This window comes from Lithobates pipiens, unplaced genomic scaffold, assembly GCF_037356315.1.
Source record: "Lithobates pipiens isolate NorthernLeopardFrog02 unplaced genomic scaffold, aLitPip1_a1.2 Scaffold_13, whole genome shotgun sequence".
Classification (NCBI taxonomy): Eukaryota; Metazoa; Chordata; class Amphibia; order Anura; family Ranidae; genus Lithobates; species Lithobates pipiens.
This window is the reverse complement of record NW_027507718.1, coordinates 412,086,782-412,113,227: the sequence shown is the minus strand read 5'-3', so window position 1 is coordinate 412,113,227 and position 26,446 is coordinate 412,086,782. Positions and strand designations below refer to the sequence as shown.

Genomic DNA, 26,446 nt, shown 5'->3' with positions numbered 1-26,446 from the left:
TAATGGGGTGCTAACAACATTCAGATCCTTGCAGACATTTTTTAGTATTTGGTATGTTAAAAAAAATTATATTTTTTCATCATATTTAGCTATAACATCCTGCACTCCTTATGACAACCAGTCTAATGTAATCTTTTTTTCATACATCATGGAACACAGAGTTAGGCTAATATTCATTACCTGCTGGGTTATACTTCATCTCCAGGTGAATGGACACTGGTATATCAAAGGTCTTTAGACAGGAAGCGATCCCCTATATAACCCCTCCCATACAGGAAGTACTTCAGTTTTTTAGCAAGCACTGAATCCTCAAAAAGAGGGGAGGGGCCTCTGTGTCTACAAGAAAAGGATTTTCTGTGTCTACAAGAAAAGGATTTTCTGTGTCTACCTACCTGAAATGGCCTCTGTGTCTACTCAAATAAAAGGATTTTATTTATTTTTTTACCTGTAAAGAGTCCGATCCTCGGATCTCCGCAGATTTAGACAAATAAACCTTGACTCCCTGGACAATGCCTAAAGAATGCAGTTGTCTCTCTTCCGCTAAACAAGGCTGAGAAAAAAAAAAAAAGACGACAAAATAATGTCCTGAATTAAATGAAAGGCCAACACCACTTTTGGCAAAAAGGAGGGAACAGGCCGTAACACGACTCTGTCGAGGTGAAGGATCAAGTATGGTTCCTTGCACGAAAGGGCAGCCAACTCCGAAACCCTTCTAGCCAAGATGATGCCCATCAGGAAGACTAGCTTGTGTGACAGCAAGCCTAATGGAATTTCCTTGATAGGCTCAAATGGTTGTTTCTGTAACACAGGCAGCACCAAGTTCAAGTCCCAAAGACACATAGGTGACCTATAGGGGGGAAGCAAGCAAGTTGCCTCCTGCATAAAGGTTCGGACCAGTGAATGGGAGGCTATAGGCCTTTGGAAGAATACTAATAGGGCCAAAACTTGACCTCTGATTGTACTCAAAGCCAAATTTGATTTCCACAGCCGACTGTAGAAAAGAGAGAACTCTCCCAATTGCGCATTTTCGATGATGCCAAGCCTTCCAGACCTTATGATAGATCTTCCTAGTGACAGCTTTTCTAGCATTCACTAGGATAGACACCACTGGTCCCGAGATGCCACGGTCCTTTAACACCCTGGCTTCAATAGCCATGCTGTCAAATTTAGAGACTGGAAATTGGAATGGAATATAGGATCTTGAGACAGTGGGTCAGGGCGACATGGAAGCATCCATGGGCCGTCTATTGTCATTTTCACAATCTCCGGGAACCAGGGCCTTCTGGGCCAGGCTGGTGCCACCAGAATGACTGGAACTCACTCTCTCCGAATCCTGCGCAACAAATGTGGAAGGAGAGGGATTGGAGGGAAAGCATAAACCGGGCAGTACTGGCTCCATGGAAATACCAGAGCATCTGCTCTGATTGCCAGAGGATCTCTTGTTCGGGACACAAACTGCTGTAGCTTGTTGTTGAACCTGGATGCCAGGTCATCCTCTGGCCATCCCCAACATTGGCAAATTTGTACCATTCCCCAAGGCAGATCTACTGGCGACCGAGATACTGGCGACTGAAGACCGAGTCTTCCAGTTCTCTACTTTCGGGATATGGACTGCCAATAGAATCAGCACATGTCCCTCTGCCCTGGCTAGTATGTGGTTCACCTCCTTCAGAGCTGAATGACTCCTGGCACCGCCTTGGTGGTTTATATAGGCCAATGCAGTGGCATTGTCAGTCTGAATCCTGATAGTGCAGTCCTGATCTGTACAGGAATGTAGGGCCAGTCGTACCGCCCATAATTCCAGGACAATGATGGGCAAGATCTGTTCTGTCCTTAACCATTTCTTCTGAGCTGTGAGCCCCTCTAGGGTCGCTCCTCAGCCTGAGAGACTGGCATTTGTAGTCAGTACTCACCAAGTTACCAGGCGGAAGGATTTTCCCTTTAGCAGATTCTGATCTCACAACCACCAGTTTAGGTTTAAGCGTGCCCAAGGAGATAAGAACATTGGATAATCCAGGGCTTGTCCTCTCCTGTTCCAAGCCAACAAGATGTCTTGTTGTAAAGGCCTGGAATGGAACTGGGCACAGGGCACTGCCTCGAAGGAGGATACCATCCTCCCTAGAAGACTCACAGAGCCGAATGGAGGGTTGTCTGGTGCCCCTCATCTGACGCACCCGATTCTTCAGGCCACAGATCCTTGTGGGTGGCAAGAATACTCTTGGTTGGAACGTATCTAGGATTAGACCTAAATACTTTATACTTTGAGCTGGTTTCAAGGCTGACTTTTCGGTATTTATGATTCAGCCTAAGCTTTTCAAATACTGCACTGTGCATGTTACGCTCTGCTCTAGAGCCTGTAATGAGTGATCTCTGAGCGGGAGGTCATCCAGATACCCTGAGCACCAGAATCCCTTGGGCCCTTAAAGTACCCAGTACTGGTGCTAGGACCTTTGTGAACACCTGGGGAGCTGTAGCAAGCCCAAAGGGTAGAGCCACAAACATAAAATTACATTCCTCTACTGCAAATCGCAGGAACCTCTGATGAGGCTGAAAGATAGGCATGCGTAAATATGCGTCTTTTATATCGATGGAGGGTAAAAAGTCTCCCATCTTGTGCAGGGCTACAATTGAGCAGACAGACACCATCCTAAAGGACTGGATTAGTAGGGATCTTGGGTCTAAAAATGGGCCATGTGTCCCTGTTTGGTTTTTGAACCGTAAACAGGTTCACTCTTTCGGATACAGGAACCTGTACAATCACTCGATGCATAAAATGATGTAGTGCTTGAAAAAAATAAGTCTCTCTTTGGAGGATCCGAGGTAATGCTGGATCTTAGAAACCTCTGAGGGGGAACCCCTCCCAACTCCAGCTTATAACTGCGGGATATAGTTGAGGTGATCGACATGTCTTGAACTATTGTTCTCCAAATGTTTGCAAAGTGCAGCAGCCTCCCCCACCCAATACAGTGGGGGCGTCACCTCAAAAGGAGGGCTTGGTGCTGGGTTTAGAAGAGTTTGGGACCCAGGGCTTTTTTTGGCCCTTGCCTTGCAACTTGCCCCTGGCCCTATCGCCCTGTTGGTGGTGGAATTGCCTTGCCGTTGAGACATTTGAGGAAGCAGTCCTTGAGGTTTTAAATGAGGGATGCTTGGTGCTTTTCTCCACAGGGAGTAGAGAACTCTTCCCTCTGGAAATTGTTTGGATATATTTGTCCAAATGATAACAAAATAAATGTCCCCCCCCCCCCCGAAAGGGGAAACTGCCAATACATTTTTTACAAGGAAGCTTGGCTGACCAGTTCTTAAGCCACAAAAGTCTGCGCATATGTACAGACAAAAGAGCCAAAAGAGAAACATGCTGTATTGAATCCTTTTAAGGCGTCAACAGCAAAAAAACAGCACTCAAGGAATATCTGTCTTATTTTCAGCCAGCTCATCCTCGGATCTGATCCTTTAGGGACTGGCAGATACCAACTGCTGCAACAGCTGGCTGAATAGCTGAACTGGCCAAAGAAAAGGAAGCCTTTAATAATGACTCCAATTTGTTGTCAACAGGGTCTTTCAAACCCTGTGAGTTATCTACCGGACAAGTTAAGTTCTTGTTTCAAGGAAGAGACTGCTTCATCTACGGCTGGCATGTTCCACTTCTTAAACTTTACCATGGGATATAAAAAAAAGGGAAAAGCTCTTAAAAAGGAACAAAAATCCTGTCAGGATGTTCCCAATCAGTATAAACCGCATATTCCAACAGAGGGTGTAAGGTGAAAGCTTGTGTGGCCTGAAAAGACTCCAGGGACCCCAAAGATGACCAGGGGGGCTCAGTAACCTCTGCAGGAGGCAACTTACCATTTTGGTAAGAGTCGGGATCAAAAGCCTCTGCAACTGAGGGGCAGACATCAACTGCATATCTTCTTGTCCAGTTTGCTTGGAAGCAGACTCATACACCAGGCTCTCCACAGAGTCCTGAGCTTTTAGCTCTTCCCCATCCTCAACCCATTCCTGCTCCAAACTAGGAGGCTCAGGGGAGGGGGATCTGTCATGCTTCTTGCCACCCTGCGGGATGGAGGCCATTATGTCAGCAATCCTGTGCTCTAACCCGGCTAGGGTCAAGGACAGTTCATCCTTGGTAATAAAGGGTGAAGCTGCAGCGTTTACTGTAGGCACAATACCAGATAGGCGCAGCGGCTCAGAATGCCCGGAGGCCTCTGGTCTTTCAGGGGATACAACACTAGGGATATGACTAGGTTCATCAAGAACTACTTATGACATAGGTGTGCCCTTCCCTGTAGTGTTAATCCCACTCTTTTTTGAAGACATTTACTAGCCACAAAGAGAGTACCTGGGTGTAGTAGTAACACACCTCAGAAGGGAGACCCTTTAATAGGGCTCACCAAGCCCCTATGCAACAATCCTGCTAAGCACCTTTAGCCTGCCAAGCAACACCTGGTGACTCATGTGACCCGGGTAAGGAGAAATGCACCGCTGCAAATGCTTGGTTCAGAGCCTGCTGTGTCTCACATCTGCCTTATGGAAGCACCGTGTGCATACACAGCTTGTCTAGGCTGGCTGTCCGCACGCACGTGCGCGGTCCCTACAAATGGGTGTGGCTGTATTCACATATGACGCAAATATTCGTACGCTCAGATAAAGGCTACAACGCATGTGCGGCAAAGCCACGTGCATCATGGACGCCAAACAAACCGCTAAGCCCAGTGGCGCTCTTGCGAATGCACGTGCGTCATGGTGAACAAAGGCGAAATGGCGCACAACGGTGCGCCATCATACAAGTAAAAAACAGCCAGATACAAGCAAAAAATGTACACTTTGCAAAAACCCAGAGCTAGCACAACCCCCCCCCCCCCCACCCTGCGTATGGTCACCGCAGACAGGTGTCCAGACTCTAGATAGCTTAACTGATTGTTACAATCACTGGGACACCCCACAATAAGTAAATAAAGGGGTTTCACTTAACCATCCATGTGCAGGGCAGCTTAGAAACTAAGAGCCCAATCTTCACCCTTCACCGACAGGTTCCTGTCACTTAAGAATCTTCGAGGTCTGGGTACATGTTTCTTCATGTTTAGGGTCCACTCCCTTGGACCTGTACAGCACCCTGCAGGAATGCCTTAGCGCTGTGGTGTCCAGGATTCCACTTCGCAGGGTGCAGTGCCTGAAGGTCGCATTAAAGGCAAAACCTTGCAGGATCTTGAGCCTTCTTTGCGAGGCTCGGGTACCATTTATCTCAGTCTATAAAGCCTGTGTCAAATGGATCCACTTGGTCAATCGCTTGATTCATTTAAGAACCCTTTGTGGGACTAGAAACCTGGAGCTCAGACAGCTGAAACAACTGTGCCATCCACCTTGCAGACACTGGTAAAAAACGGAAATACTTCCTGTATGGGAGCGGTTATATATGGGATCACTTCCTGTCTAAAGACCTTTGGTCTAGCAGTGTCCATTCACCTGGAGATGAAGTATAACACAGCAGGTAATGAATATTAGTGTAACTCTGTGCCCCATGATGTATGAAAAAAAGATTACATTAGACTGGTTGTCATAAGGAGTGCTGTCTTTTTGTCTCACTTTATAACCGACATTTAATAAAAACACGAGACAAACTGTGAAGAACCTAACCAAGTAACAAAAGAGTCTCAAACTGTAGGCTCCCTAAGTTATAGAGAAAGGTGGTTAAATAATTGGAAAGATATAGATTATAACAATAGAATTTTTAATGTACTGGACTGTTTGTACTCAATCACATCATAACCTAATAATTCATGGAAGAAGCAGCTACATTGTTCAGTTTATCTGGGTAAAAAGCTCTGGATGTGCAAGTGTCCCTGTTAAGTTTGAGCCATGCCCCTAGCTTAGGCTCAAAATGCTCTTGCAAGTTAATAAAGCTTTGGTAATCCTGTCTTAACGTTAGCCTTCATCTTCTATACATTTACCTAGGTAGCCCTCTTCAACAAGTCCTGCTTTTACAGGAAAAAATTATCACATTTCATCGTTTTACTTGTTTCTTTAAAAGAAAAATGGATCCCAAATAGATAAATTGCGAAATGTAATTATCCAGAGACCATGAACATTTATGATGAGAATTCCTGACCCACAAACTATTTTAGCCCACAATATGGCTGCTTCAATTGTAAGTAGCAGATGGGTACACTTTAAAAAAAGAAAAATGCAAAGTAACTAAGTAACAGACAAATGGAAAATGATCAGCAAGGATTGGATAACAAAAACTTCTTACTACTCAAAGGTTATACGATTTTGTTGCTTCTGGGATAAACGTGTCTAGGTTTACAGGCTCCTTCACAATTACTCGGAAAGTTAAACATGGCAAGTCTTCAAGACTCCATTCTTATTCTTACCTCTTTTGGACATTGATTTTTGCACGAAGTCAGGATATTCTTTTCCTTTTCATCAGCCAAAGTAAGTTTTCTAAAACAAAACAAATATCTTAAAATGATTATTTGAATGAGGACCTGCCAATCAAAATGATATTCAGCAGTTAAGGCAGCTCTGAAAATTCCCCTGAACAAATCACCCTCACATGAGTGATCTTTGCGCTGGTAGAATCTTCCTAACAGCTTCAGTTCCTGGGATCCAGCAAATGATTGGGTACCAAAGGATGAATCCATACTCCTAAATGCTTACAAATAATTAATGTTTATTGAGGGGAATAACTGGCGACAAGCCTAAACATTTTTTATCTTAAAGTGATTGTAAATGATCACCTTGTAAAACAACCCATTCAGTTTAAAATAAAAATGAAAGGCAAAACATTTTTTGTATAAATATAAAAAAAGCGGGGGCATGTCAGGTCAAGTCTGATCTTCAGAGGAAAGTACACTCAGTTCCCAGCACAGCTAGAGAACTAAACACGGTGTGCTCTCCTGCTTAGTGTGGTCATTTTAAAATAAGAAAGCAAGGGGACTAACGGGAACACCAGGGATTTCACATAAAAGAAGCAATACAAAAAGAGAACAGGGTACTTTGTACATGGTACAACAGGGACATATCAGGAATATGAAGTATGGGGTTGACATTTTAATGCATTCTCTGCAATAGGGTAAAAATGTTTAGTTAGTAGAATTGCTCCCTTCACCCCCCTTTACACTTTCCTTACGTGATCCAGTGCTGTGTTCGGCAGAAGTCTTCTCTCCTCTTTCCCTCTTCACGTAGGGACTGAGAGGCAGCAGCGGGAGCAATAGGCGGAGGTGGGGCTGAGCGACACAGTGTGTAACTGTGACGCATAAAGCGACGCATAAAGTGCAACTGGGGTGCCCCCTAGCAAGTGGCTTGCTATGGGTGAACTCGCAGAACTAGAGAAGACAGGAGTACCGGCAGGGGACCCACGAAGAAGCGGTTCAGGGCTGCTCTGAGCAAATCCATTGCACAGAGCAGGTAAAAACAAACAGTTTTTTAAATATCTTTACAATCACTTTAAAATGCATCTAAAGCCAAAACATTTTCTTTTTAGCTTTGGATAGAATGGCGTGGAGTTTAAACCCATGACAATTTTTTGCTAAAAACATTATCCAACACCTAGTGCTCAAAATGATAGTATGACCATCTCTATTATGAAAATAGATAAGTGCAATATTCTTATAGAACAATCTTGACCTAAACTAAAAAAAAAAAATCCAGAAATTACATAGAACATATATGTTCTTATAAAGTACTAACATCATATAATGAAACATCCCAAAAAAATGGCATAATGTGAACCGGAATCTATTCACAGCGCTTCACCTTTTCCACATTTTGTTATGTTACAGCCTTATTCCACAATGGATTAAATGCATTATTTTCCTAAAAATTCTACAAACAATAACCCATAATAACGTGAAAAAATATAAATAAAACACATGTACATAAGTACCGTATTTATCGGCAAAGAACACGCACAGGTGCATAACACGCACCTTAACTTTAAGAGGGAAGTTATAGGGGAAAAAAAAAAAAAAAAAAACTTTACACAGGCCCCTGCATAACACACAGCCCCCCGCATAGTACTCAGACCCCTTTCGGTATAAAGCCCCCCCCCCCCTCCTCTGCACTCCCAGGAGACCCCCAGTCTCCTGGGACAGCATTACCAGCATACTCTAAAGTATAGAAAACATCACTGCCAACCATTTCTCATTCACCACCCTTCCTGTGTCACTCATTGTAAATCAAAGCTTCTAAATACTTCCATTAATGCCATGGACCCGGTCATATAACTGCTCTCTTCTCTTTCATGACTCTCATCCTCCAATGAAAAGCTACAGTCGAGGAGGTCAGCCAGAACAAGCGGCATTAATAGAGGGATTTAGAGGCTTATATTTACACTGATAGTGACACAGGAGGAGCGGTATATGAGAAAGGGCTGGCAGTAATGCTTTCTGAAGTTTAAAACATGCTGGCAGCGCTGTGCTGTGGTCAGGAGATGCAGGGCGGCCGGCCTTACACCCTCCCAATGGGTGGCACAAAGGGCAGACCGCCCGATCCCGTTGGTAAAAAAAAACACCAGATATATCGGCATATAACACGTAGACGCGGTTTACCCTCTGTTTTCAGGGTAAAAAAGTGCGTGTTAAACGTCAATAAATACAGTATTCACAGCCTTTATTTAAACCCATGAAAGGGGAAAGGAGAAAGGGCACTTTGTGGTATCTTCAACATATATAAAATGCAACCAAAAAGTGAAAGATAGAATAACCTATTTATTGAAAAAAAACTTTAAAAGGTAACCCCATGTAGTTTGCTCAATACTTTGTTGATGCCCCTTTGGCACCAATTGCAGCCTCAAATCTGGGATCTGGCTGGGCCACTCAAGGACATTAACAGAGTTGTCTCGTAGCCACATTTTTGTTATCTTGGCTGTGTGCTTAGGGTCATTGTCCTGTTGGAAGATGAACCTTCGCCCCAGTCTGAGGTCCAGAGCGCTATGGGCCAGGTTTTCATCAAGGAGGTTTCTGTACATTGCTGCATTCATCTTTCCCTCGATCCCGACTAGTCTCCCAGTTCCTGCCGCTGAAATACATCCCTACAGCATGATGCTGCCACCACCATGCTTCACTGTGGGGATGGTATCGGCCAGGTGATGAGCGGTGCCTGGTTTCCTCAATACAAGAAGCTTGCTAGCCTTCTGGAAGGTTCTTGCTGGAGCTCTGTGACTACTGGGTTTCTTGATCTCATCCCTGACTAAGGCCCTTCTTCCCCCAATTGTTCAGTTTGGCTGGGCTGCCCGCTCTAGGAACAGTCCTGGTGGCTTCAAACGTCTTCCATTTACAGATGGAAGCCACTGTGCTCATTGGAACCTTCAATGCTGCAGACATTTTTCTGTACCCTTTCCCAGATCTATGATGATCAGTGGAAACAGGATGCACGTGAGCTCAATTTGGAGTGTCATGGCAAAGGCTGTGAATATTTATGTACATGTGATTGTTTTTTTAATAAATCTGCAAAAATTTCAAATAAACTTCTTTCATGTTGTCATTATGGCGTATTATTGGTAGAATTTTGAGGAAAACAATTAATTTAATCCATTTTGGAATCAGGCTGTAACATAACAAATTGTGGAAAAAGTGAAGTGCTGTGAATACTTTCCAGATGCACTGTATAGAGCTTATGTAGACATTAATGTCCAATTAAGTCTTATTCCAAAAGCAAACAGATTGTTGTGCTTCCAATTCACCCAACAATCCTTCTAACCCAGATTGGAATATCACTTTCCCTCAGCTTTACTTTTCTAACATGGAAAGGCAGCTATACTTTGTGTGTGAGTGTATACTCATAATAGATAAACCGCTAATAGCATAACATTGCTTATTAAATAAGATATAAAATCAGACAATCGCATGTAGAAATTGCCAGGCAGTGCTACCTTAACAAGAAAAAAAAGTGACATTTAGATATGAGGACACTTTGTCCTTCCAGCAGCCTCCTCACTCCTAAACAAGAAGGTCATGTAACTAAGCTCTGCATTTCATCAAAACAACTTTATCTTGAAGCTTTGTCACATCTTGGAGTTACTCAAATAATCCAAATAACCAACAGACTTCTTCCAATATTGCTGGCATTATACGTGGAAATCAGCTATGCCCAATAAATTTACAATTCGTATATAAGCAATGAATGAGAAAAAAAATACAATGACGTTGGCGGGTTTGGCTCCCCCCTCCCCCCCAAAAAATATACCACCAGCCGCAACTGATAAGCAATAAAAAACAAAAAACTAACATGTAATAAAAAAAAAACAAGTTAAACAAAAAAGTTGGAAAAATAAAATAGCTAGCACTATAAACAATCATACATAACTATGTTTTTAGGACTTTAAATTTGTGTGGTTACAGTCACTATTGTAGTTGCATATGTTCTAATTGTTTATATAGTACTATATGCTGATATTACTATAAAATACTATATACAGCATCTTAAAGTGGAGTTCCACCCACAAACAGAGCCTGCAAGAGCCCCGCATAGCACCAATAAATAAAATGGCTGTTCCATTTACCCTATCAAACATTTAGTAATGAGTATCAAAACATGTGTTTCTCATTAAGCAGATATACTTGGTGCAAATATGTTAGAAGTAATATGAAGTAACAGCTGCCATTTACACCTCCAGGTGTGAAGACGCCTATCTCTGGCTTTTCCCAGAGAACTCTGGAAGTGACGTGTATATGTGAAATTATTTCCCTTGAGTTCTGGGGTTTCCCTATCAGCACCCATGATCTGCCGATCGTGGGTGCAATGCTTTCCAGGCTCCCAATAAGAAAAATAATAACCCCTTGCCACCGAGCGTACGCAGATGTGCATACTCGGCTTCCGGGGGTTATACCGGGATGATGCCCGCACCTGCAGGCATGATCCCGGTACCGTTTTTCAGAGCGGCGATTGGCTTTCCAGCCATAACAACCGATGCGGCTAAAAGCCACTCGGCTGTTAAGCCGGAGGAGCGGGAGGGGACGTCCCCTCCTCCCGCCACCCTTACCGGGGCTCCCGTTCAATCGGGAGCACCGATGGCGAATCCGATGCCTCCGGTGGCTGGGGAGGGACTGGAATGTAGCCGTAAGCGGCTTCATTCCAGTCTCCTAATAGTAAACACGGAAGCGACGTCATAACGTCACTTCCCGTTTACTCGGCTGCCAATGACACCGGATTTAAAAATATAAGCAGTCTTTTAGACCCCCGATCCCTCCATAAAGAGTACCTGTCACCACCTATTACTGTCACAAGGGATGTTTACATTCCTTGTGACAGCAATAAAAGTGATCAAAAATTTTCTTTTTTAAAAAAACTATTTATACATTTTAAAATAAATATGAAAACAATTTTTTTTTCTAGAACACCCGCCGTCCCCGCGAGCTTGCAAAGCAAAGAAAACGCATACGGAAGTCGCGCCCGCATATGTAAACTGTGTTCAAATCACACATGTGAGGTATCGCCGCGATCGTCAGAGCGAGAGCAATAATTCTAGCACTAGACCTCCTCTGTAACTCTAACCTGGTAACCGGAAAAAAAAAAAAAAGCCGCCTATTGAGATTTTTAGGTACCGTAGTTTGTCGTCATTCCACGAGTGCATGCAATTATAAAGTGTGACATGTTTGGTATCTATTTACTCTGCGTAACATTATCTTTCACATTATGCAAAAAAATTGGGCTAATTTTACTGTTTCGTTTTTTTTTTAATTCATGAAAGTGTCCCTTTTCCCAAAAAGTTGCGTTTAAAACACTGCTGCGCAAATACCGTGTGACATAAAATATTGGAACAATCGCCGTTTTATTTTCTAGAGTCTCTGCTAAAAAAATATATATAATGTTTAGGGGTTCCAAGTAATTTTCTAGTAAAAAATATGGATTTTAACGTGTAAAAACCAAAATGTCAAAAATAGGCTTAGTCATGAAAGGGATAATAAATGCATCTTTTTTTTTTACCTGCAAAAAGATGTGCATTTATTTATTTTTAAAGTGAACTTAACCTTTAAAGTAGTTAGACAAGCATTAGGCATTGAAGGAAAGGGTATTAAAGCCAACATGAGCTTACCTTTCAGCTGTAATGAGAAATTCGTATTTCAGGTTGCGTGACCCAAGTATAACATGAGGAGAGGAGAATTTTTAACCTGCAACAGTTCTGGTCATATGACCTAATACAGAGTGCTACAGGATTATCTTATTACAGCCGATAAGTAAATTTATTCTACTAGCCACAGTGCCTCCCTAATGCTTAAACCGATATTAGATGACAGTGTAGAGTTGAATTCAAAGATACAATAAACTAGTTAAGTGAAGATTGATTTCTCCATGAGGGAGAGGAGGTCCATCACCTTAATGTTTAATGTACACATGCAAAATGTATTCAAAAAGCGCCATAATTTGACTGCGTATTCAAAGCGTTCCTATCCTAAATGCGATTCTTCTGCGTTCAGCAGAGGGGGGTTGAAGCTCCTCTAACTGCAGCAGCTCCTAAACTCTGCTAAATGCCTACGTGTACTTTGACACATAGGCTTTTAGGGAGTTGAGTTAAGGAGCTTTGGCAAAAAAAAAAAAAAAAACACCAAAAGCTTTTACACTTACAGTGCAACTTTTCAACCTTTTGCCACATTTCAGGCTTCAAACATAAAGATATAACATTTTTATTTTTTGTGAAGAATCACCAACAAGTGGGACACAATTGTGAAGTGGAACGAAATCTATTGGATTTTTGAAACTTTTTTTAATAAAAAAAATGAAAAGTGGAGCGTGCAAAATTGTTCGGCCCCCTTGCGTTAATACTTTGTAGAGCCACCTTTTGCTGCGATTACAGCTGCAAGTCGCTTGGGGTATGTCTCTATCAGTTTTGTACATCGAGAGACTGAAATTCTTCCCCATTCTTCCTTTCAAAACAGCTTGAGCTCAGTGAGGTTGGATGGAGAGCGTTTGTGAACAGCAGTTTTCAGCTCTTTCCACAGATTCTCGATTGGATTCAGGTCTGGACTTTGACTTGGCCATTCTAACACCTGGATACGTTTATTTGTGAACCATTCCTTTGTAGATTTTGCTGTACGTTTGGGATCATTGTCTTGTTGGAAGATAAATCTCCGTCCCAGTTTCAGGTCTCTTGCAGACTCCAACAGGTTTTCATCCAGAATGGTCCTGTATTTGGCTGCATCCATCTTCCCCTCAATTTTAACCATCTTCCCTGTCCCTGCTGAAGAAAAGCAGGCCCAAACCATGATGCTGCTACCACCATGTTTGACAGTGGGGATGGTGTGTTGAGGGTGATGAGCTGTGTTGCTTTTACGCCAAACATAACGTTTTGCATTGAGGGCAAAAAGTTTGATTTTGGTTTCATCTGACCAGAGCACCTTCTTCCACATGTTTGGTGTGTCTCCCAGGTGGCTTGTGGCAAACTTTAGAAAAGACTTTTTATGGATATCTTTGAGAAATGGCTTTCTTCTTGCCACTCTTCCATAAAGGCCAGATTTGTTCAGTGTACGACTGATTGTTGTCCTATGGACAGACTCTCCCACCTCAGCTGTAGTTCTCTGCAGTTCATCCAGAGTGATCATGGGCCTCTTGGCTGCATCTCTGATCAGTCTTCTTCTTGTCTGAGCTGAAAGTTTAGAGGGACGGCCAGGTCTTGGTAGATTTGCAGTGGTCTGATACTCCTTCCATTTCAAAATGATCGCTTGCACAGTGCTCCTTGGGATGTTTAAAGCTTGGGAAATCTTTTTGTATCCAAATCCGGCTTTAAACTTCTCCACAACAGTATTACGGACCTGCCTGGTGTGTTCCTTGGTCTTCATGATGCTCTCTGTGCTTTCAACAGAACCCTGAGACTATCACAGAGCAGGTGCATTTATACAGAGACTTGATTACACACAGGTGGATTCTATTTATCACCATCAGTCATTTAGGACAACATTGGATCATTCAGAGATCCTCGCTGAACTTCTGGAGTGAGTTTGCTGCACTGAAAGTAAAAGGGGCCGAATAATTTTGCACGCACCACTTTTCAGTTTTTTATTTGCTAAAAAAGTTTAAAATATCCAATAGATTTCGTTCCACTTCACAATTTTGTCCCACTTGTTGGTGATTCTTCACAAAAAATTAAAATTTTATATCTTTATGTTTGAAGCCTGAAATGTGGCAAAAAGTTGAAAAGTTCAAGGGGGCCGAATACTTTTGCAAGGCACTGTAAGTTTAGGAGCTGCTAGTGTGCATGCAGCCTAAGACACTAGCAAAAAAACTGAAGACTCTTGGCTATAAGGAGGTGCACAGGGAGCATGTCCTTAAACGCTTTGCCAGTGTCCAATCACCTGATGGTGCCAGCCTATAACCCAGGGTCTATGAATATTCCCCTGTGCACTGTACTGTACAGAGAAGATAATGGATTTTTTCAGTGCCTGGGCCAAATGACAGATTCCCATGCCTGATATCTCATAACCTGGAAAATGGGGTTCTTCTGATGGGTCCAAGTCATGGGTCTTCAAACTATGGCCCTTCAGTTGTTCAGGAACTACAATTCCCATCATGCCTAGTCACGTCTGTGAATGTCAGAGTTTTACAATGCCTCATGGGATGTGTAGTTTCGCAAAACAGCTGGAGGGTCGTAGTTTGAGGATTCCTGGTTTAAGTGCACTGTGCAGATGATACCAAAGGGTACCATCTAGTATTAAAGGGTAATAGTTATGCAGGAAGGAATTTAACCTGACAGGGTGTTAGGGTGGCAATTTCAGTTTCCTTTACAGAATAAGCAGACTTTCAGTTTCAAATTAGTGAAAGACAGTGTGGACGTGCTTTTTTTTTTTTTTTTTTTTTTTTTTTTTATAAAGCATATCACACTTTTAAATACAAAACAACTGAAATCACTACACGGTACTGCTCGGTACTGTAGCTGTATATTTAGCTTTGGTCCATGCAAGGTAAGGGAGAAAGTCTCATTACACAGTGACAGAAACACAGACTTAAAATGTCTCTTATCTAGATTTGAGGATTTTTTTTGTTTCGGAATAACCTAAAAATATGCAGGTGAATTTCTACATACAGTACATGCACCCAATGCAAAACTGTGAAAGAGGAGTTTTTACATACATGCACTCGATGAAAAGATTGCTAATCTTGCAGTGGCATTTGGTCCTGATCATCTGAACACACGGAGGGCAATCTTTGAGGTGACATCGGAGATTGCAACGATGAGGGCAGCCTGGAGGTCGAGGTTTTGAGCATTCCTCTTCACACACAAAACATTCTGGACCAGACTAGAAGGCAAATTTAAAGAGAAAGGGTTCTGACTGATCAAATGCAAGAATCTGAACATCCAGCTTTAATTCACTGAAAATGTGCAGGCTAACCTAAGAATTGTATTTGGCCTCTTATTTACCTTAAAGAGGAAGTAAACCCTGATGCGTTTACTTCCGCTTTCATTCCCTGCAAAGGCAAAGCATAATGGACTACTATGCATCGCATAGTAGCCCATTATGTGTCACTCACCTGACAAAGGAGCCAGCGAAGTCACCGCTGTCCCCTGTAGTCCGGTGCATCCATCTTCGCGGTGGGGTCTCGGAGCTCCGCCGCTGTCATTTGGTGAAGCCGCGCATGCGCACGGGAGCCGAGACGCGCGGCATCTTCGTCATCGACGATGCCACGCTCAGTGCGCCTGCGCGCCGCTGTCTACGGCGCATGTGCCGTAGACAGCGGTGCCCTTCTTTGGGCAAATATCTCCTAAACCGTATAGGTTCGGGAGATATTTCTTGGACCTACAGGTAAGCCTTAATCTAGGCTTACCTGTAGGTCAAAGTGGTTTGTAAGGGTTTACAACCACTTTAAGTAGTCTGAATGAGTACGCAGGGCACCCGATATCACCAAAGGACTGCATATAATATTTTGTGTTTGTTATGCTACAGAAAATTGCAGGCATGATATAAGGGATGGTCAGGGACTGACTACCTGTTGCATGGAACTGCTAGAGATCATTAACATTTCAGTCCCTTTACAAATTAATGCTCCAACATATAAGCCCCCCTTAATATGTCCAGAACAGAATTGATTAGGTACTTGCAATATATTTGCTAAAAAGGTAATAATAGCTCACTATGCAATTGGAAGCCCACAAAGCCCACACTGCATTTTAGCTGCCATGACTGGTCACAACTTTTTACCAACTATATACTGTAGCTAATAGGTCAAAAATGTCAGTTTCTAGTGGATCATAACTATGATGACAGGGTAGCTAACCAACAGGAATTAAAAAGGGCAAGCAAGCTTTAGTACTACAAGAAAATGGTGATGCTTTGCCTGTAAGCACAACATTTGACAGCGACAGGATGGTTTCTAAAGCTGCTACAATTATGTGTAGTCACCTTTAGGTGCCTGCACATTATGCCTGCAGCAGCTTTAGGTTTTGTCTTTGACAGTCTCTTTAAAATTAGTTTAAGTGAATGGGATGTAATTCCTATGAACCTCAAACAAAATCAGAAAATACAGAATAACTCCAATCATTACCTTCTCTTTGTTACCATTATCCTCAGTGACTTTATGACATTCTTTTAAGCAAGTGTGGTTGCCACAAGCAAGGAAACGCCCACAGGGCCTCTTACAAGAAAATGGGCCAGCAGAATTGCATGGCAATGGGCTTATCTAAAAAAAGAAAAAACAAAGTTAGATTGAAGAGATATGTCCAACACTAAATATTAATGCAGATTGTATCATGACCCTCTAACGCTTACCACACAATTTACAATCTGAATGAGTAATCTCTTTTATATCTACCAACATCCTATGTAGTGCAACGTCCTCCTTCACTGGATATACATTTAAAGGATATTACATAGCTTTGGTAAATTTTAAGGAGATTGCACAAAGACTGTACAGTCAGAATTGAAACACTTATGGTGAATATAGGATGATAATCCTATATGGGGCCAAGTTTTAGCATTGTAGCTTGGAGTCCTGGGTTTGAGTCCCAGCCCAGTGTAATTTATGTGTTCCCTCTTGGTTTGTGCAGTCCTGCACCAGGTGCTCCGGTCTCCTCTCACTATGTCACACATATCAGTACAAAATGTACAGATATATAGATGGGAATATTCCCAAACTGGCTTTAATGTGCATATGTATGGTACGCACAGGGAATTGTGATTGATGTAAATGGCTCTATTTACGCTATAACAGATGTAAAACGTCAGCACAATAATACAAATGACCATCAGATGCTCCTGAAAACTTGAAATAAACAGACTGGTGTCCATATAGTAACTAGCAATTCGGGTCTCAAGCATATATGCAGACACCAGAGTATTGTTTGTTTTCCAGCAGACACTGCATGGAAATCATTGGTTCTTCTCAGGTATAGAAAGCAAAACAAAGCCTTCTATAGGTTATCAAAAAGATGATTTTCTTAAAGGAGAAGTTCACCTGTTACAAATAAAAAAAAAAATTAAAGTACTGCATCCGGTTGAAACTCCCCAAGCTGTCGGTCCCATACCTTGTATGGGCAGGCCGTTAGAAAATGGCATGAAGAGTCGATTAACTATGAGAGCGCTAACTAGTGCCCTCACAGTTCCTTGAGAACTACAAGCCATCAGCCCCCGTAGATGATGGTACTTGTAGGCATTCATGCACAGGAAACAGAGAATGGATGCTGCAGCCATTGGGCAGAGCCCTGCATGGCCACGCTGTTTTTAAATCGTGACCGTGGGTGCTGGGAGAAGATCCCCCATCAGCTGTTGCAGGGAGAGGGGATGGGGGGGTGGGGTGGGGGGGATGCAACAGGTTCGAAAAGGTGAACTTCGCCTTCAACAGCTGATTGACATACTGCAGCTGTCTGGCCCAGGTAATATAGACATGCTCTCTTCCCAATAACAAACATGCAGCTTTATAACCTTACCTCATGTTTGCCGAGACATTCCCTGGGAGAGAAAAAGGGGAAAATAATTATGAAAGAAGGGGAAAAAAGTATGTAATAAGAGTATACGAAACTAAGTGAAACAAATAACCATTGTTATAAGCAATATAGTGAAAATGCTCAAGTCAGATTTGATTTCTCAGGAGAACCACCTATTTTCGAAGTTTAAAATATTTAGAGGAATTCATCAAAGTGAAGTGATTTTACAGCTAGAATGGATATTCCTGTGTTGCCCACAACAACCAGATTTTTCCTCTGAAATGCACAAAAAGCCAATTGCTATGAGTGACGCACAATATTGCTTCCCTATTTTTCTTGCCTATCTTATTTCCAAAACCCACTATAGTAGATTTGTACACTACTATATAAAAGGTCTCACTTACTGGTATAATGTGGCAAATTTAGCTACCAGGGGATCGAAGCACTGTAGAGCGAAAAGTAGCTTTGTATTTCACTACCTTCACAAGTCCCCCAAAAAATTTATTTTTGTAGTTTTTGTGCAGAATAATTCCTTTTAGATCCCATTCACATATGGGCAATTTAGAATTGTGGGCAGAATTGCTACAATTCTGCCCACAACTCCAAAATGCACCAAACTGCACAACACGCATTTGGTTTCCATTCATCCTGAATGACAATGCGATTTTGCCACAACTGTCTCAGAGCATCATGGCAAAAGCAAGTGCCAAATTGCTCCTGGTTGAGGGCAAAAAATGTGGTCCCTGAGCTTCTTTGAAGCGACAATTGCTCACAGGGTAGGCCCTTCAAGCGAGAGGATTGGAACACTTTTGCCCGACCAATGAGGCTGGCATCTGTTAACTTCCATGAGTGTGGGAGAAATTAATTTCCTAGACTTGAGTTGTAGTCCTTTACCTTATGATTACGATATCCTATTTATTGGGCAAGGGTCATAGACTTTCCAAACGGGTCCTATTTGCACATAAAAACAGAGGGCGGTCTTGGTCTCCCCCATCTCGTTGGGTACTATCAGGCTGCACAAGTAGCTCAGCTATCCGCAGTCTATGTGCGTACAGAAAAGCCAAATTGGATAGTAATTGAGCGGACGGTGGTGAGCGTGGCAGTTAGCAAAGTGTAGGGTGCCCACATTGAGTGCGAAACAATCACAAGCTGGTCTCCCCCTATCATCCTCTAAACCATCTATTTAATAATCCCACCTTTCCCCCTGGCCTAGAACCTGATGCTTTCCGTTGGTACCTTAATTAGGGTCTGTACAAAATTGGGCACTTTTTGACTCCCAAGGCTTTCATTATCTCCCATTTCTTGCATTCCTTGGGCCCATCGGTGTCGAAGGATATTACAGTCACTCACTATGAGACAAGGTGTACCCAGGAGGCAGGGAACAAGGGCGATTTATCTACCATTTATAGGCTGCTGCTTAACTCTGACAAATTTCCCTACATGCGGGCATGGTATTCGAATCTGGCCTCAGAAAGTGCTTTGGAACTTTTCCTTTCAGTTGGTCTATGAAGGCATTTTAAATATTTCCCTAGGGGAAGCCAAAGTCAAAGTATTGACTAGGTGGTACACGGTGTCCTTTCGCCTATCGAGGCTTTCTCAGTCTTCCTCACCTCTATGTTTCCGGGGTTGCCATTTGTTTGGCAGAAGGGGTTTTGAAACGAGGTTTCTGCTTTGATACGGAAGGTCTCAGGAAGCAAGAAGCACTCTCCCCTGTTTAAAGCCCCTAAGGCTGTAGTTGAAGCCAGCAGGATGAAATCCAGAGTTGTCAGTTTTTTTGTTTGTTTTTTTATCAGTCAATTTAGCTTGAATTTTCTCAAGTAGCATAACTGAATTGATCCTGTTTTGGGCTTCAGTTAGAGAGAAAATGGGCTATTGGCAGGACTTTGCAACTGTTTGCTTGGCAAATGGCTCCACTTTTGTTGAGACACACACACCCCAACAATGGCCTCTGGGTGATCAATGTATAGTACAAGGATTTTAACCTCTTCCCATCCACTGACAGGAGCGGTGTCATCCTTGGACAGGAACATGTATGATTCTGGTATCAAATTTGCTGCTGCCAATTTCCTTTCTAGTAGAAGTGATCAAGCGGTTCTACAGCCACCCAATCACTTTTACAGGTGGCAGCGAGAGGTCTCCCACCCCTCTTGCTGCCACCTTTCCAGGCTTTCCTATCCCACTAGGGTGCCCAGGTTCAATGCGCCGTGTTGGATGCACTGTGAGGAGTGCTCCCCTAACCGCAGCAGCTCCTAAACTCTCCTAAAAGTCTATGTGTACATTGACACATAGGTTTTTATGGAGTAGAGTTTAGGAGCTCCTAAAGGTTAGGCACTGTACTGTACACGACCCCTAAAGCAGAACTATACCCATAACAGCTTGATTAAAAATAATGTTCTTTAGCGAGGAAAATTACACATTAATAATTACCGTATATACTCGAGTATAAGCCGAGATTTTCAGCCTCTTTTTTGAGGCTGAAAGTGCCCCCCTCGGCTTATACTCGAGTCATCGCTGTCTGCCCGCTCGATCAGCGTGTCGAGCAGACAGACAGCGGCCATTCTATAGTTCAAAAGCCGCGCCTCCGGCTCCGCCTTCGCCTGTGATAGGCGGAACACTGAATTTCCCAGCAGCCTGTGTTCCGCCTATCACGGACATCGTATCATCCTCGTACTACGGACGAGGATGATACGATGTCCGTGATAGGCGGAACACAGGCTGCTGGGAAATTCAGTGTTCCGCCTATCACAGGCGAAGGCGGAGGCGCGGCTTTTGAATTTTACAATGGCCGCCGAGGCGCCGACGAAGAGGGCACGGGACGGAGGCAAGGCAAGGCACGGCACGGCACGGGACGGGACGGGACGGAGGCAAGGCACGACACGGGACGGAGGCAAGGCACGGCACGGGACGGAGGCAAGGAGGCAAGGCACGGGACGGAGGCTCGGGACAAAGGCTCGGGACACAGGTAGGCTGGACACACACACACACACACACACACACACACACACATGGATGGATACACACACACACAGGGATGGATGGATGGATGGAGACACACACACACACAGGGATGGATGGATGGAGACACACACACACAGGGATGGATGGATGGATGGACACACACACACACAGGGATGGATGGACGGACACACAGGGATGGACGGACACACAGGGATGGACGGACACACAGGGATGGACGGACACACAGGGATGGACGGACACACAGGGATGGACGGACACACACACACAGGGATGGACAGGCATGTCTCACCCTCGGCTTATACACGAGTCAATAAGTTTGCCAGTTTTTTTGGGGGTAAATTGGGGGCCTCGGCTTATATTCGGGTCGGCCTATACTCGAGTATATACGGTATGCTACCAAAATAATGTGTGCTGTAAATTGAATCCAGCATTGTTCTTGTTTGCTGAAGGCTGCCATTTTGCTGAAGCCCAGAGCCCCATGAGCAGCAGTACATTTTTAGGCTGTCAGTAGATCGGCCTTTACATTTTCGGCAGAATGCTGAAAAACAGTGAGCAGCTAAGCATGTGCATAGTAAGGTGAGTCAGTGTGCAACTGGATTTTAAACAGTATAGGCACTTATTTGTAATGTTTTACAAAGCTATACCTGGAAAGACGGCCAGCCTGAAGTGATCTGGCAGGACTTCATTTTCTGACCAATGTTCCACTAATATAAAAACAAATAGAACATGCCTTTTGTAACCGATTTTCTTCACCAGCCAGAAGAGTATCTTCCTTGCAACCCTCTGATCTGGAAGTTTTACCAAACACCATTCCCCTGTCCAATGAAAGCAACTTGGTGGCCCATAAATGCACTCTTTAGTGGAACTTTGCGATAAAACCAGGTGAAGTCAGGCCTCAGTATAAAAGTGAAGCTTAGGTCACAGGAGTGCAGAAGAGGGTTTCTGGCTAATAAAGGCAATATTTAAAAAAAGGTAACACTGGGTGGGTGCTCTAAAAGCAGGACTTTTAACAATATGAAAGTGAAACTGAAAATTTATCATGGTTTTTTAACCACTTCCCACCCGGCCAATGCATATATACGGCCGGGTGGGAGCCGTCTACTCCTGATAGGACGTTCAGGAACGTCATTCAGGAGTAGCGGGATCACGCGCGCGCCCGCGCAGCGGTGCGATCCCGATGTGCTCGTGTCACCCGGACACGGCACATCTCAGATCGGCAGGAGGGCTCTGTGATTGGCCCTCCTGATCACATGACGGCCGTGTCCAATCACGGCCGTCATGTGATGTAAACAAACAGCCGGTTGCTAGGCAATCGGCTCTCCTCTCCTCACACGGAAGTCACCGCTGAGGAGAGGAGAGCAGAACGCTGCAGCCGGCTGATGATCAGTGAGTATGGGCTGCTTTTTACAGCTTTTTACTCACTGATGATCAGTGTAAACACACAACACACCACACAGTACAAACACAGTCCCCACATATGTCCCCAAAACATACATGTCCCCAAATAATAAAAACACATGTCCCTAATAATAAAAACATGTCCCCCACATATGTCCCACTAAAATCACATGTCCCAATGATTATCTGCACACATATGTACGTGATCACCTGCACACATATGTACATGATCATTTGCGTACATATGTCCGTGATCACACAAACCAATTATTATACACTTAACGGAATTTTTTTTACCAAAAACATGTAGCAGAATACATTTTGGCTTAAATTTATGACAAAATTTGATTTTATTGGATTTCTTTTCAAATAGAAAAAAGAAAATATTGTTTTTTTTCCAAATTTCCGCTATTTTTGCGCTTATATCGCAAAAAAAAACAAAACGGAGTCGTGAATAAATAACACCAAAATAAAGCTCTATTTGTGCGAACAAAATGATAACAATTTCATTTGGGTACAGTGTAGCATGACCGCGCAATTGTCACTGAAAGCGCTAGAGCGCTGAAAGCTGAAAATTGGTCTGGGAAGGAAGGGGGTGAAAGTGCCCTGTATTGTAGTGGTTAAAATATATTTTTCAGCCCTGGCTGATAGTAATAAGCTACAAACCTAGAACTAAAAAATAAACTGCACGGCCAAAAGAAATTTTTCATTACTTTTGTCTAGACCTAAAATTGACTTACAGTGATAATACAGGGATATATATATATATAAAATGGCTTCTCCTGAAGCCAGTGATCAATGAAGCAAAAAAGGAGAACAGAGGCTACATCTGGAAGCATTAAAGCAGAGTCATGTTGCACTTGTCACAGAGCGAGGACCAGACATCTCATCATCATAAAACAACCTTCATAGAGGAAGTAATAAAAACCATGCAAAGGATATTAAGGTAACATGAACCTGTTTCTTCCAAAGATCAGTCCCAAATGTAAATGAATACATAAAGAGCATGTAGACAATAACACAATCTACAATGTATTATTAACTGTACATATGGCACACTTCAGAAAAATTGATGAGCGATTTACGTGCCTTGCAAAATGCTCTATAGTTAATATCACGGTCAAATCATACAGAAAGCTCATCATCACTAAAAATACTGTATTATTCCCATTTGTGTGCCCGTGGGGATACGTCCCTTGATTTCCTGCCACTGAAATGCAAATGGTAGTGAGAAAAGTTCTCTATGTAATGAGGGAGAGTACTCTATTAGACAGAACAAGTGTCCCCGTTGGAAAAATGTACCATCAGCTGATGTTCTAGTTTCTCCCCCAATGGTCACCATGACAAGCAGAGATGGGACAGCACTAAATACTTGACAGAGAACTTTAAAGGGGTTCTAAAGTCAGAAGGTTTTTTTTTCTTACTGCATATCTTACTGCATTCAGAGTGCAGCAGCCCCCTAATACTTACCTGAGCACCATCTCTGTCCAGTGATGACCACAAGCGTTTCCCTGTCTGTGACTCTCCCTCCTTATTGGCTGAGACGCCGTTGGCTCCCGCTGCTGTCAAAGTCAGTTAGCCAAACAGGAGAGAGAGAGAGGTGGTGGGGGCCAAACCACAGCTTGGTGTCTGAATGGACACATGGAGCTGCAGCTCGGCTCGGGTGCCCCCATAGCAAGCTGCTTGCTGTGGGTGCACTAAACAGGAGGGAGGGCCAAGAGCACAGAAGAGGCACCAGAAGAGGAGGATCAGGGCTGCTCTGTGCAAATCCACTGCATAGAGCAGGTAAGTATAACATGTTTGTTATTTTTATAGAAAACAATACGAGACTTTACATTTACTTTAAGGTTCTTATTAAAGCCACAAATAAAAGGTTTGGTTATACACACACTTTAAGGCCCCATGCACACTGGAAGTTATAAAAATGCCAGGAGTGTTGAATTTAGAATGCTGCGTTAAAAACATGAGTGTTGCAGCTTTGCGTTTTTTAAGGTTTTCTTTTTAGCAAAAACCATACGCCCACAGCTTGAGGTTCAAAAACGCTCTTAAATGCCAGATAGCGGCATAAGCACAGTTTTCACAACAAATACCCCTGCTAAGAAACGCTGATAACAGCCTGTGTGTGCATGGAAACATACGATAACATGCTGGAGAGTTTACTGGCTGTAGAAAAAATGTCAGAAGCCCAAAACAGCAGCTGTAAAAATGCCCACTGTGCAGGAGGCCCAATAGTCGTAGTTATGCAATTCAGTATATGACTTCCTTTTTTATTTTACATGCTTTTGGTTTTTCTTCATATTTACATGAAGACCGAACTGTCCAGCAAAGTTATATTTACCAGAATTAGTACCAACTAAAACACTTTCAGCAGGAATGCTTACAAAAACACTTTTGTAAATGCTTTGGGCATTAATCTCTGCCATTCACTTGAGGCCCATCTGCAGATCCGTGGCCACATCATGACAAAACTGCAGCTATTTTAATGCAGAACAGTGTTGTCATCCTGAAAAAGCTGAAAATCAACAGATCTACTGCATAAATAAACAGGGGAAACAGATGCTGCAGTTTGGGCTCAAGACAAAGGCTGTGTTTTTACGACTGACAAGCTGCATCATTTTACAAATAAAGGTGTGCTTTATACTCACATTGGTATAGGGACTTGACAAGGAGGACATGGTAAAGCCTTCTGGATAAAAGCTGGTTCAGAGGGCTGCTCCCAAGGACCGGCTGGCTGGGTCTGACCAGAAGGTGTAGAAAGAAATGTCATTTAAAAAGGGATTACAATGACAAAATTATCACTTTCTAAATGTACAATTTACGCTGTTACACAACTAAGTCTATAAAAGAGGTTAAAGTGATCGTCAACCTCAGACATGAAATCTGAATAAAGCATATCACTCTCTAGTGTGTACTTGTCTCCATTAAAAGCACAAAGTGTCATTTCTGTCTGCTTCTTCATTCCTCTGCTATCAGCATGAACCACTTCTGACAAGTTTTCCTGACACCAAGAGAAAAATGGTGACAGGGAGGGACCTCAAGCTGAACAACCTCAGTTCTGTTCCTGTGTGGAGGGGTGTGTGTCCCTTCTCTCCAATCAGCTCTCAGACCTCTCCTCATTGAGCTCTGCAGAGTGTAACTTCAGCTCTCAGCCCCCCTTTTTTCTGAACACTCAGACCACCTTATACATTTAGCACCTTGAATGGATGAAGACTGCAAACAGGTACAATTTATAAAGAGGAATTGGTTTCATCTTTGTATCACTTGCAGATAGTCCCTTCACTGGGTATATGTAAGGGTTTACAACCACTTTAGGAAACATTAGACACCAAAAAAACAACTTGTTTTGTACACAAGCTTGGATTCATCAGTCTATTTGTGTCCCTCAGCATGACCTGTTCTATGAAAGGCACATATGAGCAACCCCGTTACTGCTTTTGAATATCTACGGATACCCTACACCACAATACAGTCTGTACAGCTTTAATATTACACATTAAAATACTTTAAGAAAGCCCTGCAAGTTGGCATCCTACGAAAAACACAAAGCAGGACATTTGCTCTTTGGTTAAGAGTCTATGCATGTGTCAGATCAGTCCAGGATATCGTATGTTAACTTCACTGATTTGATGTAAATAAAAAAACTAACAGGAGGTTCTAACTTCTTTGGCATTCAAGAATCCCTCTTGACGCCACCTAGTATTGAGTTTGTATATTCTACTGTATACGAGGGAGAATTTTAACCTCGTGTTACCAAAGTTTTGCACTGGCAGTTTTAAATACGTTCATGCAGTGGAATTGTATTCCTTTAGTGATCTATGTTGCTAACATTTTCTTTACTGTGTAGTACCCGTTATTGAAGAGAATTAACCACTTCCCGACCGGCGCACGACTATGTACGTTGGCAGAATGGCACGGGCAGGCAAATTGGCATACAGGCAAGTCCATTTGTATTTGCCGCCCTGCCATCGCGTGCGTGCCCCGGTCACGGGTCCCGCAGACTCGATCGCCGCAGGGAATTCCCACGAACGTCTCACGTGGAGGCTGAACGGGGAGATGCCGATGTCCCTGTTCTGCCTAGCAACAAGTGACACTGATCTCTGCTCTATGTGATTGGAGCAGAGATCAGTGTTCACTAACACACAGCCCAGCCCCCCACAGTTAGTAGCACGACCCTAGGACACACTTAACCCCTACACTGCCACCCCCTGGTTAACCCCTTGA

At 43.1% G+C, this 26,446-nt stretch overlaps 1 protein-coding gene across 2 annotated transcripts in view; it reads right to left on the bottom strand.

Moving 5' to 3' along the window:
* The window catches only part of NFXL1 (nuclear transcription factor, X-box binding like 1), a 149,926-nt gene that overhangs the window by 48,574 nt on the left and 74,906 nt on the right, over positions 1-26,446 (bottom strand). For both annotated transcript variants that reach the window (XM_077477531.1, XM_077477532.1), the window contains exons 15-19: positions 24,871-24,962; positions 17,852-17,873; positions 16,471-16,605; positions 15,061-15,227; positions 6,369-6,438 (exon numbers count right to left, since the gene is read on the bottom strand). In XM_077477531.1, coding sequence (XP_077333657.1) covers positions 6,369-6,438; positions 15,061-15,227; positions 16,471-16,605; positions 17,852-17,873; positions 24,871-24,962 — 486 coding nt within the window. The remainder of the gene's footprint in view (positions 1-6,368; positions 6,439-15,060; positions 15,228-16,470; positions 16,606-17,851; positions 17,874-24,870; positions 24,963-26,446) is intronic.